General features: G+C 47.7%; 1 protein-coding gene across 2 annotated transcripts in view; it reads right to left on the reverse strand.

The window, feature by feature from the left end:
* Positions 1–12,764, reverse strand: part of LOC127643131 (connector enhancer of kinase suppressor of ras 2-like) — a 62,559-nt gene that overhangs the window by 19,632 nt on the left and 30,163 nt on the right. For both annotated transcript variants that reach the window (XR_007970459.1, XM_052125713.1), the window contains exons 8-9: positions 11,054–11,122; positions 9,512–9,658 (exon numbers count right to left, since the gene is read on the reverse strand). Coding sequence is in view for 1 of the 2 variants with exons in the window: in XM_052125713.1 (XP_051981673.1) it covers positions 9,512–9,658; positions 11,054–11,122 (216 nt within the window). In the remaining variant the exon portion in view is untranslated. The remainder of the gene's footprint in view (positions 1–9,511; positions 9,659–11,053; positions 11,123–12,764) is intronic.

Consider the following 12,764-nt stretch of genomic DNA (forward strand, 5'->3'; position numbering starts at 1 on the left):
AGTGATCCATCACACACACACACATATATCTAAATACCTTTGACTAATCGAGGAGCAAGAGTGTGTTTAAAAAACAATGATAGCGTTGCCCTTGGCAACGATGAGCACTGCATCAGTCAGTTATCAATGAGGAAAAGCATAACAACAAGCAGCAGACAGCAACCTGGCAACAAGAGGCTGGGAAAACAAGTATTTAAAATACACTGCTCGTCATTATACTGTATGTGTAACCATTTCAGTGCATTTGTCCTTCTGTTCTTCAATAGTATTTTCTGTTAATTCGTCAGGCTGTTTAATAATATAGTGCTTCGCCCATACATTATGTCATAACCGTGTCTCCATCTCTTTATTTGTTCATTTATTCACTCAGAAAGGATTTAAAATACTCTTCTATTGCAGGTTTATGAGCAATTATGTCAACAATCACTATGTCCTTCAGATCTGTTGAAACGTGGCACCAGTGTGAATTCATTCATGAGTGAACAGTTTTGGTCTACTCCGCTCCAGTGTGTCGTGACTGTGAGAAGAGGACACATGTGCATGATATCCACAGTTTTCCCGAGCAACTGCTGGGCGGCGCCATGATGATTCTAATTGCCTGTTTTCTATTTCTGGTCTCCAGACGCCAAGTAAAAACTGCCAAAACGAGAACAACAAACATTTATGTGTTTTTTGGAGTAAAAATGAAGACATTTCTTGAAATGCAGCCACTCTGCCCAGCTCAGTGCGCCACTCATGAAATGAGGGCATATCAGCCGACTTCCATCCCCTTAGCATTACCTGCCTGCCAATCAGCACGCTGGTAAGGACCCAGTTTTTTATATGTTTATTCATTATATTAATACCTGCCCCATCACCCAAAATACAAAGTCTGGGGCAAAATAAAATCTGAGTGCTCAAGTCCTCACAAATAAAATTCTGAACCTTTGACCAAAAATCTTGAATTTTACTACAGAACCAAAAAACATAGGCTATGTCCAAGATAAATGAAAATCTAAATAATCCAACAAAGTTTTGGAAAATACTTAAATCTACTTTGGTGTCAAGTTTGTCAAATAGCTTTCCTGATTTTCTAAATGTTAATCAAAATGTAATTAAAGGCAGAGCAAATATTGCAGATACCTTTAATAATTATTTTGTTTCTGCTGGTTCAATTTTTTGATTCTAGTATTTTAGATGCTCATGCTCCCACTGGAACTCCTGAGCCGATCCAACATTGTCCTTATCACCACACAAGTTTGTGAAATTTTAATGAAATTAGACAAAAAAAAAATCACCTGGACATGATAAGATTGAGCCTTATTTTTAAAGAATTGCAGCAGATATCGTGGCAGAGCCTATTGCCTCTATATTTAATTTAAGTTTAACTTCTAACGCTATACCTAGAATATGGAAATCGGCAATGGTTGTCCCTTTATTAAAGGGTGGAGATCCTTCTGATCCAAATAATTATCCCCCTATCTCCAAACTGCCCGTCTTAGCTAAAGTATTTGAATCTTTGTGTAATGATTAACCTGTCTTGTCTCTCTGTTGCCCCCTTGTTTTCTATCTTGTCACTTTTCACTTCTTAAGTTTTCACTTTAGTCCCTTATTTAATTCCATAGTCCACCCTGTCTCGTTTCACTGTTGCCCTCTCGTTTTCCATCTTGTTGTCACTTTAGTCCTTTATTTGATTCCACAACCCTCTGTTAGCGTTCGTATTCACTGTTCATTGTTTACACCTGCCCTGGTTAATTTGCCTTTGGTTTCTGTTTATCACCTTGTTACCTTGTTTGAGTTCTGTTCTTTCATTGGCCACCTTTCCCACGTTTGTCTATTTATACCCCGTGTCTTTGTGCTGTCTTTGTCGATCGTCGTTTGATGTTAGCCTGGTGTGTGCCTCTCTCCCTAGTTCCCTGTTTGTGTCTACCGTGGTTTCCTTATCGAGTTTACGTTTCTTTTCCCCATCGTGGGTTGTTGCTTTGTGTTTTGCCCTGTCTATTCAGCTAAATAAAGTTCAAACTGCATTTGGATCCGCACCTCTTCGTCAGCCTCGTTACTCAGCATTACAGAACGATCGACCACCTATGGATCCAGCAGTTTTTCAAGCGAATTACGATCTGCTCAGCCTGAAGCAAGGGGACCGACCTATAGAAGACCACATCCACGACTTTCTGGCTCTGTCAAACATTTCAGACTTTCCTAATTACTCTCTCGTGGTCTTCTTCCGAGGCAACCTGAATGATGGGCTGAAGGAGCGGCTGCCACCGGCTACGCGCGACTGGACGCTTGACGCATTCGTTGAAGAGACCCTACAGATCTGCGGTTCTCATCTAACTGTGGACATCATCGAGGAGAACCCCGTAGCGCCTCCCGCAGAATTGACCCTCCATTCGCCCGTGGTTCGTCCTTTCGCGCCGGTCAACGAGCCAGCGCGGTCCTCCTCGTCTGCCCGGAGAAGGAGGAGAAGACGGGCTTCCGCCTCCCGGCCCACGCATGTCACGGTGAGCGAGCTAGAGCCCACGCATGTCACGGTGAGCGAGCTAGAGCCCACGCATGTCACGGTGAGCGAGCTAGAGCCCACGCATGTCACGGTGAGCGAGCTAGAGCCCACGCATGTCACGGTGAGCGAGCTAGAGCCCACGCATGTCACGGTGAGCGAGCTAGAGCCCACGCATGTCACCGTGAGCGAGCCCGAATCCTCGCCAACCACGGTAACCCAGCCAGTGCCGCAAGCCCCAAACGTCAATGAGCCAGTGCCGCAAGCCTCAAACGCCAATGAGCCAGTGCCGCAAGCCTCAAACGTCAATGAGCCAGTGCCGCAAGCCTCAAACGTCAATGAGCCAGTGCCGCAAGCCTCGACCGTCCCTGAGCCAGCGCCTGTAGCCTCGACCGTCCCTGAGCCAGCGCCTGTAGCCTCGACCGTCCAAGAGCCAGCGCCAGTAGCCTGGACCGTCCAAGAGCCAGTGCCAGTAGCCACGACCGTCCAAGAGCCAATGGCCGTGACCGCCCAAGAGCCAGCGCCTCGAGCCTTCCAGGGCTCCTCCTCCCGAGCTTCCAGAGCTCAGCCATCCGAAGTTTCCCGAAGCTTTCCAGAGCTCAGCCATCCGAGTTTCCGAGCTTTCCAGAGCTCAGCCATCCGAGTTTCCGAGCTTTCCAGAGCTCAGCCAGCCGAAGTTTCCCGAGCTTTCCAGAGCTCAGCCAGCCGAGCTTCCGAGCTTTCCAGAGCTCAGCCATCCGAGTTTCGAGCTTTCCAGAGCTCAGCCACCCGAGTTCCGAGCTTTCCAGAGCTCCGCCTCCGAGCTTTCCAGAGCTCCGCCTCCCGAGCTTCCAGAGCTCCGCCTCGAGCTTCCAGAGCTCCGCCTCCCGAGCCTTCCAGAGCTCCGCCTCGAGCCTCTCGAGTCTTCCAGGACTCCGCCTCTCGAACCTACCAGGGGTCCGCCCCTCAAGCCTCTCGAGCCTCCCAGGGCTCCACCTCCTGAACCTCTCAAGCCTACCAGGGCTCCGCCCCCAAGCCTCCTACTGGCTCCACCCCCAGAGCCTCTCGAGCCTCCTGCAACTCCGCCTCACGGGGCCTCCTACGGCTCCGCCTCCAGAGCCTCCGATTGCTCCGCCTCTCAATCCACTCAGGCCTCTGACGGTTCCGCCCCCAGAGCCTCTTGAGCCTCCTACGGCTCCGCCTCTCGAGCCTCTCGAGCCTTCCAGGGCTCCGCCCCTCAAGCCTCTCGAGCCTTCCAGGGCTCCGCCTCTCAAGCCTCTCGGGCCTTCCGGAGCTCCGCCTCTCAAGCCTCTCGGGCCTTCCGGAGCTCCGCCTCTCGAGCCTCCCAGGGCTCCGCCCCTCAAGCATCTCGAGCCTTCCAGGGCTCTGCCCCTCAAGCCTCTCGAGCCTGCCAGGGCTCCGCCCCTCAAGCCTCTCGAGCCTTCCAGGGCTCCGCCCCTCAAGCCTCTCGAGCCTCCCAGGGCTCCGCCCCTCGAGCCTCCCAGGGCTCCGCCCCTCAAGCCTCTCGAGCCTTCCAGGGCTCCGTCCCTCAAGCCTCTCGAGCCTTCCAGGGCTCCGCCTCTCGAGCCTTCCAGGGCTCCGCTTCTCGAGCCTTCCAGGGCTCCGACCCGCAAGCCTCTCGAGCCTTCCAGGGCTACGCCTCTCAAGCCTCTCGAGCCTTCCAGGGCTCCGCCTCTCAAGCCCCTCGAGCTTCCCAGGGCTCTACCCTTCAAGCCTCTCGAGCCATCCACGGCTCTGCCTTCCGAGCCTCCTCCAGAGCCTCCTGCGGCTCCGCCTCCCGAGCCTTCTGCGGCTCCGCCTCCAGAGCCTTCTCTGCGACTCCGCCTCCTGAGCCTTCCTTGGCTCCGCCTCCTGTGCCTTCCTCGGCTCCGGCCCCTCGAGCCTTCCAGGCCTCCGCCTCAAGAACTGTCTCACGGCGCCACCGCCCTCAGCTCCGCCTCCTGAGCCTCCAGAGCCTCCCTCTGCTCCGCCTCCTGAGCTTTCCAGGGCTTCGCCCCGAGCCTCCTACGGCTCCGCCTCCAGAGCCTTCTAGGGCTCCGCCTCTAGAACCTCTTTCGGCTCCGCCTCCTGAGCCTCCCTCAGCTCCGCCTTCTGAGCCTTCTACGCCATCGCCTCCCCGGCTCCACCTCCCGAGCCTCCCTCGGCTCCGTCTCCCGAGCCTTCCACGGCGCCGCCTCCCAAGCCTTCTACTGGCTCCGCCCACAGGGTACACCATGGCTCTGCCTGCCTCTGCTCCGCCCCCAGGGTCTCCTGCGGCCCTGCCTATGCCTCCTGCGGCGCCGCCACCCAAGTCTTCGACTGCCCCGCCTCAGAGGTCCTCCTTGGCTCCGCCTCACGCGGCTCCGCCAGCTCCCCAGTGGCCACACCTCCCAGGTCCCCTGAACCGGCCATTGGCCCACGACCACCTCCCAGGCCACCGAGCTGGCCTCTATCCTGTGGCCTCCTCCCAGGCCTCCTGACCCAGTCCCTGTCTTGTGGCCTCCTCCCAGGGCTTCTGACCCTGTTCCCGGCCCTGTGGCCTCCACCCAGGCCTCCTGCCCCTGTTCCTGTCCTGAGTCCTCTTCCCTGGCCTCCTGACCCAGTCCCTGCCCAGTGGCCTCCTCCCAGGCCCCCCGACCCGGTCCCTGTCCTTGCCAGGTGGCCAGCTCCCGGGCCATCTAAACCGGCCTCTGTTCTGCGGCCACCTGACCCTGGTCCCTTGACACACCCCCATAGACTGCTTGCCTGCCCTCTCGGCCTCCATGGTCTACCAGTCTACCCTCTCCACCTCCCTGGACTGCCTAATGGCCCCCGTGGACTGTCGCAGTGCCCCTTGTACCCCCGTGGACTGTCTCTGTGTGTGTGCCCCTGGTGCCCTCATTTTGTTTTTTTCTTTGTGGGTCTTTTTTGTCTTTTGTGTTTTTTTTATTGTTTTGGATCGTCTGGAATCCGATCTTTAAAGGGGGCTATGTAATGATTAACCTGTCTTGTCTCTCTGTTGCCCCCTTGTTTTCTATCTTGTCACTTTTCACTTCTTAAGTTTTCACTTTAGTCCCTTATTTAATTCCATAGTCCACCCTGTCTCGTTTCACTGTTGCCCTCTCGTTTTCCATCTTGTTGTCACTTTAGTCCTTTATTTGATTCCACAACCCTCTGTTAGCGTTCAGTATTCACTGTTCATTGTTTACACCTGCCCTGGTTAATTTGCCTTTGGTTTCTGTTTATCACCTTGTTACCTTGTTTGAGTTCTGTTCTTTCATTGGCCACCTTTCCCACGTTTGTCTATTTATACCCCGTGTCTTTGTGCTGTCTTTGTCGATCGTCGTTTGATGTTAGCCTGGTGTGTGCCTCTCTCCCTAGTTCCCTGTTTGTGTCTACCGTGGTTTCCTTATCGAGTTTACGTTTCTTTTCCCCATCGTGGGTTGTTGCTTTGTGTTTTGCCCTGTCTATTCAGCTAAATAAAGTTCAAACTGCATTTGGATCCGCACCTCTTCGTCAGCCTCGTTACTCAGCATTACACTTTGGTAAATCTTTTGGTAAAGCCTTGCCTTGCCCGAGGGGAGGAGGGGCTCCTAGCCGACCACCTGGAGTGGTCAGGGCCACTGCTAGGGGCGGAGGAGTCCCCTACCAGCCGCTAAGACGCAGCGGAGTAAGAGAACCGCTGACTGCGAGCAGGGAGGGGCTCCTGGCCAACCGCCTGGAGCAGGGGGACCGCTGCAAAGGACGGGGGAGACCCTAACCATCCACTGAAAATGCGGCGGGGCATTCCATCCGCCAAGGGCAGGAGGACTGCCTCCGATCTGCCCGGGGAGGCATGGCTGTCGTCCACTAGATGGTGGAGGAGTGGCCGAGGGCCATGCTATGACATATCGGAGGACCGGCGAGTAAATCATGATTTTTTTTCTCTCTCTCTCTCTCTCTCTCTAACCCTGCTGCACCTCATTAACCTTTTCCTTACTATTTACATATTATTATTATTGTGAATTTGTTTGGAATATCACTGTTACAGTGTGTAAGTACTGCAAGATTTTTTTTTTTATTATTATTTTTGTTTCCCTCCGCTTGTCCCCTCCCAGATCCAGGAAGACAGGGATAACCTTTGGCAGACCAGGCCGGAAAGGCATGTCCTCCCCTGGAAAAGAAGGGGGGCATGGATATCATGCCAGAGGGCTCCCCGGCCTGAGAGAACGAGGGAGGAATGTGGCAGAGCGGAGACCAAAATTCTCTTCCTGTGAAGAGTCAATGTTGCTCTAGGGGGCTTGCACACTTTTGCTTCACTATGATCAAGGACTGACTCCATCAAAATATTAAAGTCTCCTCCCAATATTATATTATGAGGGGTGCCAGTGGCTTGCAACATCCCTTAAGATCTATAAAAAAAGCCCTAATCATCAACGTTAGGTGTATAAATATTTGCCAAAATCAGCCTTTGTCCCTGAATTTCTGCTTAAACAATAATGACTCTTCCTAATTTATCTTTAATCTGTTTGAGACATTTGAATTGTAGATGCTTAATTATCAATGTAATGACTACCCTGCTTTTACTCAAGCCAGCACATGTCCAAGAAAACATGTACACACCATAGCTTTCCAAATTTTTCAGCTTCCTTGGGGAAAGATGCATTTCTTGAAGAAGCGCAATATCATATTTCTTACGTTTAAGAAAAGAAATAACCTTCCTTATATTAATGGGGTGACCCAACCCATTCACATTCCATGTGGAGAGAGAAAATTCGCTCATATTAACATTTGACATTTTTACATATTAGAAAAAATAGATTGTGTGTCAAAAACACGATTATAAAGACCACATTCCACAGACTCCAGCCAATATGCAGAATAAACACAAAGAACGTGTAGTTTAATCTACATACCAAGGGTGTGTTCCTCCCTAAAACAAGCTCCAGCCTCTAGCGGAACCAACACACACAAAAAATAATAATAATAATAATAATATTTATATAAATATAAATAATAAATAAAAATAGCTGTTTCCTCAGGCAGTCAAACGAACGCTCAGTGAGCTTGCTGTATCAGTGAGCCAAATTCAATCCTATAGGAGGCATAAGCACAAATAACGAGCAGATTCATCCACAACTGTCTCGAAGAAGTGTTATTCCACAAAACAAACTCCAGATGCTAGGTGGAACAGCACAAAAAGAAACCAAAAAGGCTTCCAGCTTCTTCGGACAGTCAAGTCAGTGTTCGAATGTTTAGTGAGTCAAGTTCACTTGGAAACAACGTGAGAATCATACCATGGCTTACTCACTACAATGTTTTTATGAAGGACAATGCTTGCTGGGGACATGTAAATACTTCGCGGCCATCCTTAGCATCTTTTCTCAGTTTGGCCGGAAACATTAGTGCAAAAGCATTCTTCTGTTGATGTAAGAGTTTCTTGCGCTCCTTGAATCAATCATGTTTCTCTGTTGTCAAATTCACAAAGTCTGGGAACAAGAAAATGCTGTGGTTCTTCTAAGAAAGCCTTCCTTTACTCCTCGCCTTGCATAACACATGATTTTTATTGGATGAGCTCAGAAATTTGGCCAAAATTGATTGTGACCTGTCTCCCTCAGCAGATCTCCTAGCCGGGACCCTGTGAGCTTGCTCGATTTCCAGTTTATTGGCTGTTATGTTGAGCAGTCTCTGGAAGAGCCCATCTAGGAATTTTACCATATCTCTGCCTTCTTCATTCTCAGGAATTCCAACAATTCGGACATTGTTTCATCGGCTATAATTCTCAAGATCTTCCCATTTTTCCAAAACGCGTCCCAAATCTGCCTTGTTCACTAGCAAGTTAGCAGATAATTCCTTCTCCGATGACTCCAGATAATCGATCCATTTGTCGATGTCCCCGATTCTTGTAACCAACTCAGAGAATTTCGACTCCATGGCCGTTAACGATCGATGTATTACTGCAAGTTCTCCAAGTCTGCTACGACCTTTGTCAGCATCACCAACATGCTGGACAGTTGACATTGAATGTCTCCCGCCGCACCATCCCAAATGAATCCCTGGTCTGCGGCCCTGTCTGGGGTATCAGCTTGAGCACTAAGTGACTTTTAATTTCTCCAGAGGCCGAGTATTTTGAATTATTTTACACATTGTTACTTGTTCTTCATAGAACAGTTATGAAACAGAGTGTATCGAATCTTACCGGTTTATGACAAAAATGTTTTTTTAAACCAGCAAATTGCGGGGTGCCTGGGTAGATCGGTGGTAAAGATGCTGTCTACCACCCCTGGAGTTGGAATTTCAGGGTGTGCTGAGTGACCTCAGCTGGGTCGCTTAAGCAACCAAATTGGCCGGTTGCTGGGGGGGGGGGGGTAGAGTCAAACGGGGTAACCTCCTTGTGATCACAATAATGTGGTTCGCTCTCGGTGGGGCACATGGTGAGTTGTGCGTGCCTGCTGCAGTGGATGGTGTGAAGCCTCCACAAGCGCTATATCTCTGCGGTAATGCACTCAACAAGCCACGTGATAAGATGTGTGGATTGGCGGTCTCAGATGTGGAGGCAGCTGAGATTCATCCTCTGCCACCCGGATTGAGGCGAGTCACTACGCCACCATGAGGACTTAGAGCACATTGGGAATTGGGCATTCCAAATTGGGAGAAAAAGGGGGGAAAATCCCCCCAAAATTACAAAATTAAAAATAACTATCAAAGTGTGCAGAGCTCGCCTTTCACACATCAGACACTCACATGGCGCAACATAACTCTCCCATTGGCATGTTTTTGGACAATGTTTACCAATTAAACATTACATTAAACATTACATTATCCACTAATAAAATATGCTGATACACTTGAGACCGGAAATCAGACGAATCGTGGGACACTTCCGCTTTCAAGAAAAAGGTAGATAACTACATCTGTCTGATGCTTGTATCCAGAGCAACCATGGAGCTCTGGGTGCCATAGCAACAAGCCATACAGAACTCATTCACTGATCTGAGACGTACTCATACACACACACTCACACACAATACATATTAAATGGATACACTTGAACAAACACATTGAACTATCCTGACAGTACACACACACACTCACCTGCAGGGCAAGTGGTTTCCAGCGGGCATTCTTTAGCAGTGCAGGGGTGGAGCCCAGAGTGTTCTGCGGTCTCTTCTTCAGTGTGAGAATGACTCCACTCGGGTCCTCACGGAGACAATTGACCAAGTTCTTCAATTGCCAGCCAACCTGATAGAGAGCGAGTTGATTCAGATATATACACATACCGTATATACCCTCACCTAAAGGATTATTAGGAACACCTGTTCAATTTCTCATTAATGCAATTATCTAATCAACCAATCACATGGCAGTTGCTTCAATGCATTTAGGGGTGTGGTCCTGGTCAAGACAATCTCCTGAACTCCAAACTGAATGTCAGAATGGGAAAGAAAGGTGATTTAAGCAATTTTGAGCGTGGCATGGTTGTTGGTGCCAGACGGGCCGGTCTGAGTATTTCACAATCTGCTCAGTTACTGGGATTTTCACGCACAACCATTTCTAGGGTTTACAAAGAATGGTGTGAAAAGGGAAAAACATCCAGTATGCGGCAGTCCTGTGGGCTGAAAATGCCTTGTTAATGCTAGAGGTCAGAGGAGAATGGGCCGACTGATTCAAGCTGATAGAGGAGCAACTTTGCCTGAAATAACCACTCGCTACAACCGAGGTATGCAGCAAAGCATTTGTGAAGCCACAACATGCACAACCTTGAGGCGGATGGGCTACAACAGCAGAAGACCCCACCGGGTACCACTCATCTCCACTACAAATAGGAAAAAGAGGCTACAATTTGCAAGAGCTCACCAAAATTGGACAGTTGAAGACTGGAAAAATGTTGCCTGGTCTGATGAGTCTCGATTTCTGTTGAGACATTCAGATGGTAGAGTCAGAATTTGGCGTAAACAGAATGAGAACATGGATCCATCATGCCTTGTTACCACTGTGCAGGCTGGTGGTGGTGGTGTAATGGTGTGGGGGATGTTTTCTTGGCACACTTTAGGCCCCTTAGTGCCAATTGGGCATTTTTTAAATGCCACGGCCTACCTGAGCATTGTTTCTGACCATGTCCATCCCTTTATGGCCACCATGTACCCATCCTCTGATGGCTACTTCCAGCAGGATAATGCACCATGTCACAAAGCTCGAAATATTTCAAATTGGTTTCTTGAACATGACAATGAGTTCACTGTACTAAAATGGCCCCCACAGTTACCAGATCTCAACCCAATAGAGCATCTTTGGGATGTGGTGGAACGGGAGCTTCGTGCCCTGGATGTGCATCCCACAAATCTCCATCAACTGCAAGATGCTATCCTATCAATATGGGCCAACATTTCTAAAGAATGCTTTCAGCACCTTGTTGAATCAATCCCACGTAGAATTAAGGCAGTTCTGAAGGCGAAAGGGGGTCAAACACAGTATTAGTATGGTGTTCCTAATAATCCTTTAGGTGAGTGTACATATCCCTTCAGCATACACTTATAATCAATCTGTACAGATATTAATACACATTTATGCACCAATATGCAAACTCTACACTCATATACACACAGATGACAACTTGTCCCAGATAATGATACCAACCACTGTCTGGTGATTGACCTGAATGACCTCATCACCGGCATGGATCTTCTTACACTGGTCTGCAGGAGACTGTATGTGAGAGATAAAGAGTTTTATTACCCTTTTCCATAAAGTGATAAATCTGACAGCAATAATTACAAAAGCACTTCTGTGATATATTGTAGTATCACATATGTCTGAATGCGGACCTTCTCTTTGAACTTCTCTAGTATTTTTAACAAAACATAACTCATCTGATCATTTTCACTGTCACATGTTCCCTGTTGTCTTTTGTTTTTGTGCTTTTATGTTGAAGTTCTTGTTTAGTTCCTGTTTCCTGTTAGGATTTTGTAGTTCTTTGTAGTTTCATTTTATGATTGGTTTCCCCCTGATTTTTTCTCATTCCCTGATTGTTTCCCCAGGTGTTCCTTGTTTTCCCTTGTGTATTTAAGCCCTTGGTTCCCTCAGTTTATTTGTCAGTTCTTGCATGTTTTGTTATGCTCTGTGCTAGGTTCCCTGTTTTTTGATTTATTTTGTGCTTTCTTGTTTACTTTAAAGCTGCGTATAGATCCTCATTCCTCACCTGCCTGGTCACTATCACTCTCTACACACTAATGCATAAATAGCTGAAATTAGCATCTGAAGATTTCATAGTTAGAAAGTATAGTAAATTGTTTACACTGCAATATACAGTATATATAAAGTGTATTATATTTCTAAATTTGTATTTGTGATGAGGAGGAGGGTGGGGCCGTGCAGTGACTATGCACGCCCGGCCCCCAATCGGACTAATCAGCCGAGGAAAGGGATAAGTGCAGTGGGAGAGAGAGAGTCATGGCTTTATAAATAAAAATATATTAATTCTTAAATGTTTTTAGAGAAATCAAAAGAAATTAAGTGGGGTTTCTGCTAAAAAAAAGAAAAGACTATATGCCAATTGGGTAAGAAGAAATTACTTGTTTTCCCTTAGAATTTTTGTCTTACCCCATTAGCAAATGTACTATATTATTTATTTATTTGGTTCAGCCGTTCTGTCTGTTCCTCACACAAAGGTTTTGTATTATTTTTGGGTGAAAACTAATTGTGAAGTGCTTTGCTCAAGGGCACGATGGTTAATTTTTCGGTTACTAGCCCAATCTTTATCAGCTAAACCATAAAATGCCAGTTCAGAAACATTTTCAAAATAATTCAGAAATATTTTTGATTTTGCTTTGGTGGCTTGTTCTATAATCTGGAATTGGAAGACCATTTGAAATTGTATCCTTTTAGTTGAACAGGAAATGTGCGTTAAGATCTTGAAAGAAAAGAATTCTGTTCCTACAGCAAGGACGGGAATTGAAAAGAGTAGTTGGACTCAAGCATGTAGCTTGAGTCCAACCTAATTTAACATCTACATAAATGATTTAACAACAGCACTGGAACAATTCACTATTCCAAGCCTCACTCCACCCAGCGCTGAAATCAAGTGCCTGCTCTGTGTGGATGACCTGGTTCTGCTATCCCCACAGAAGAAGAACTGCAGCACAGTATGTCCTTTATTAGAGCAGTATTGCCAGAAATGGGCACTGACAATCTGAAGACAATCACAGTTAAGGTTTTACAGAAAGAGTCAGTTTCCTTATGGAGGAGAGATTTAAAAACACAGCATGTCAGGATTTAGTTTTGAGTCTCTTGTCTGGTTTTGACTTTTTGTTTAAGCACATGGCTAATGATGGCTTCATTGACATGTGCT

This window comes from Xyrauchen texanus, chromosome 4, assembly GCF_025860055.1.
Source record: "Xyrauchen texanus isolate HMW12.3.18 chromosome 4, RBS_HiC_50CHRs, whole genome shotgun sequence".
Taxonomy (NCBI): Eukaryota; Metazoa; Chordata; class Actinopteri; order Cypriniformes; family Catostomidae; genus Xyrauchen; species Xyrauchen texanus.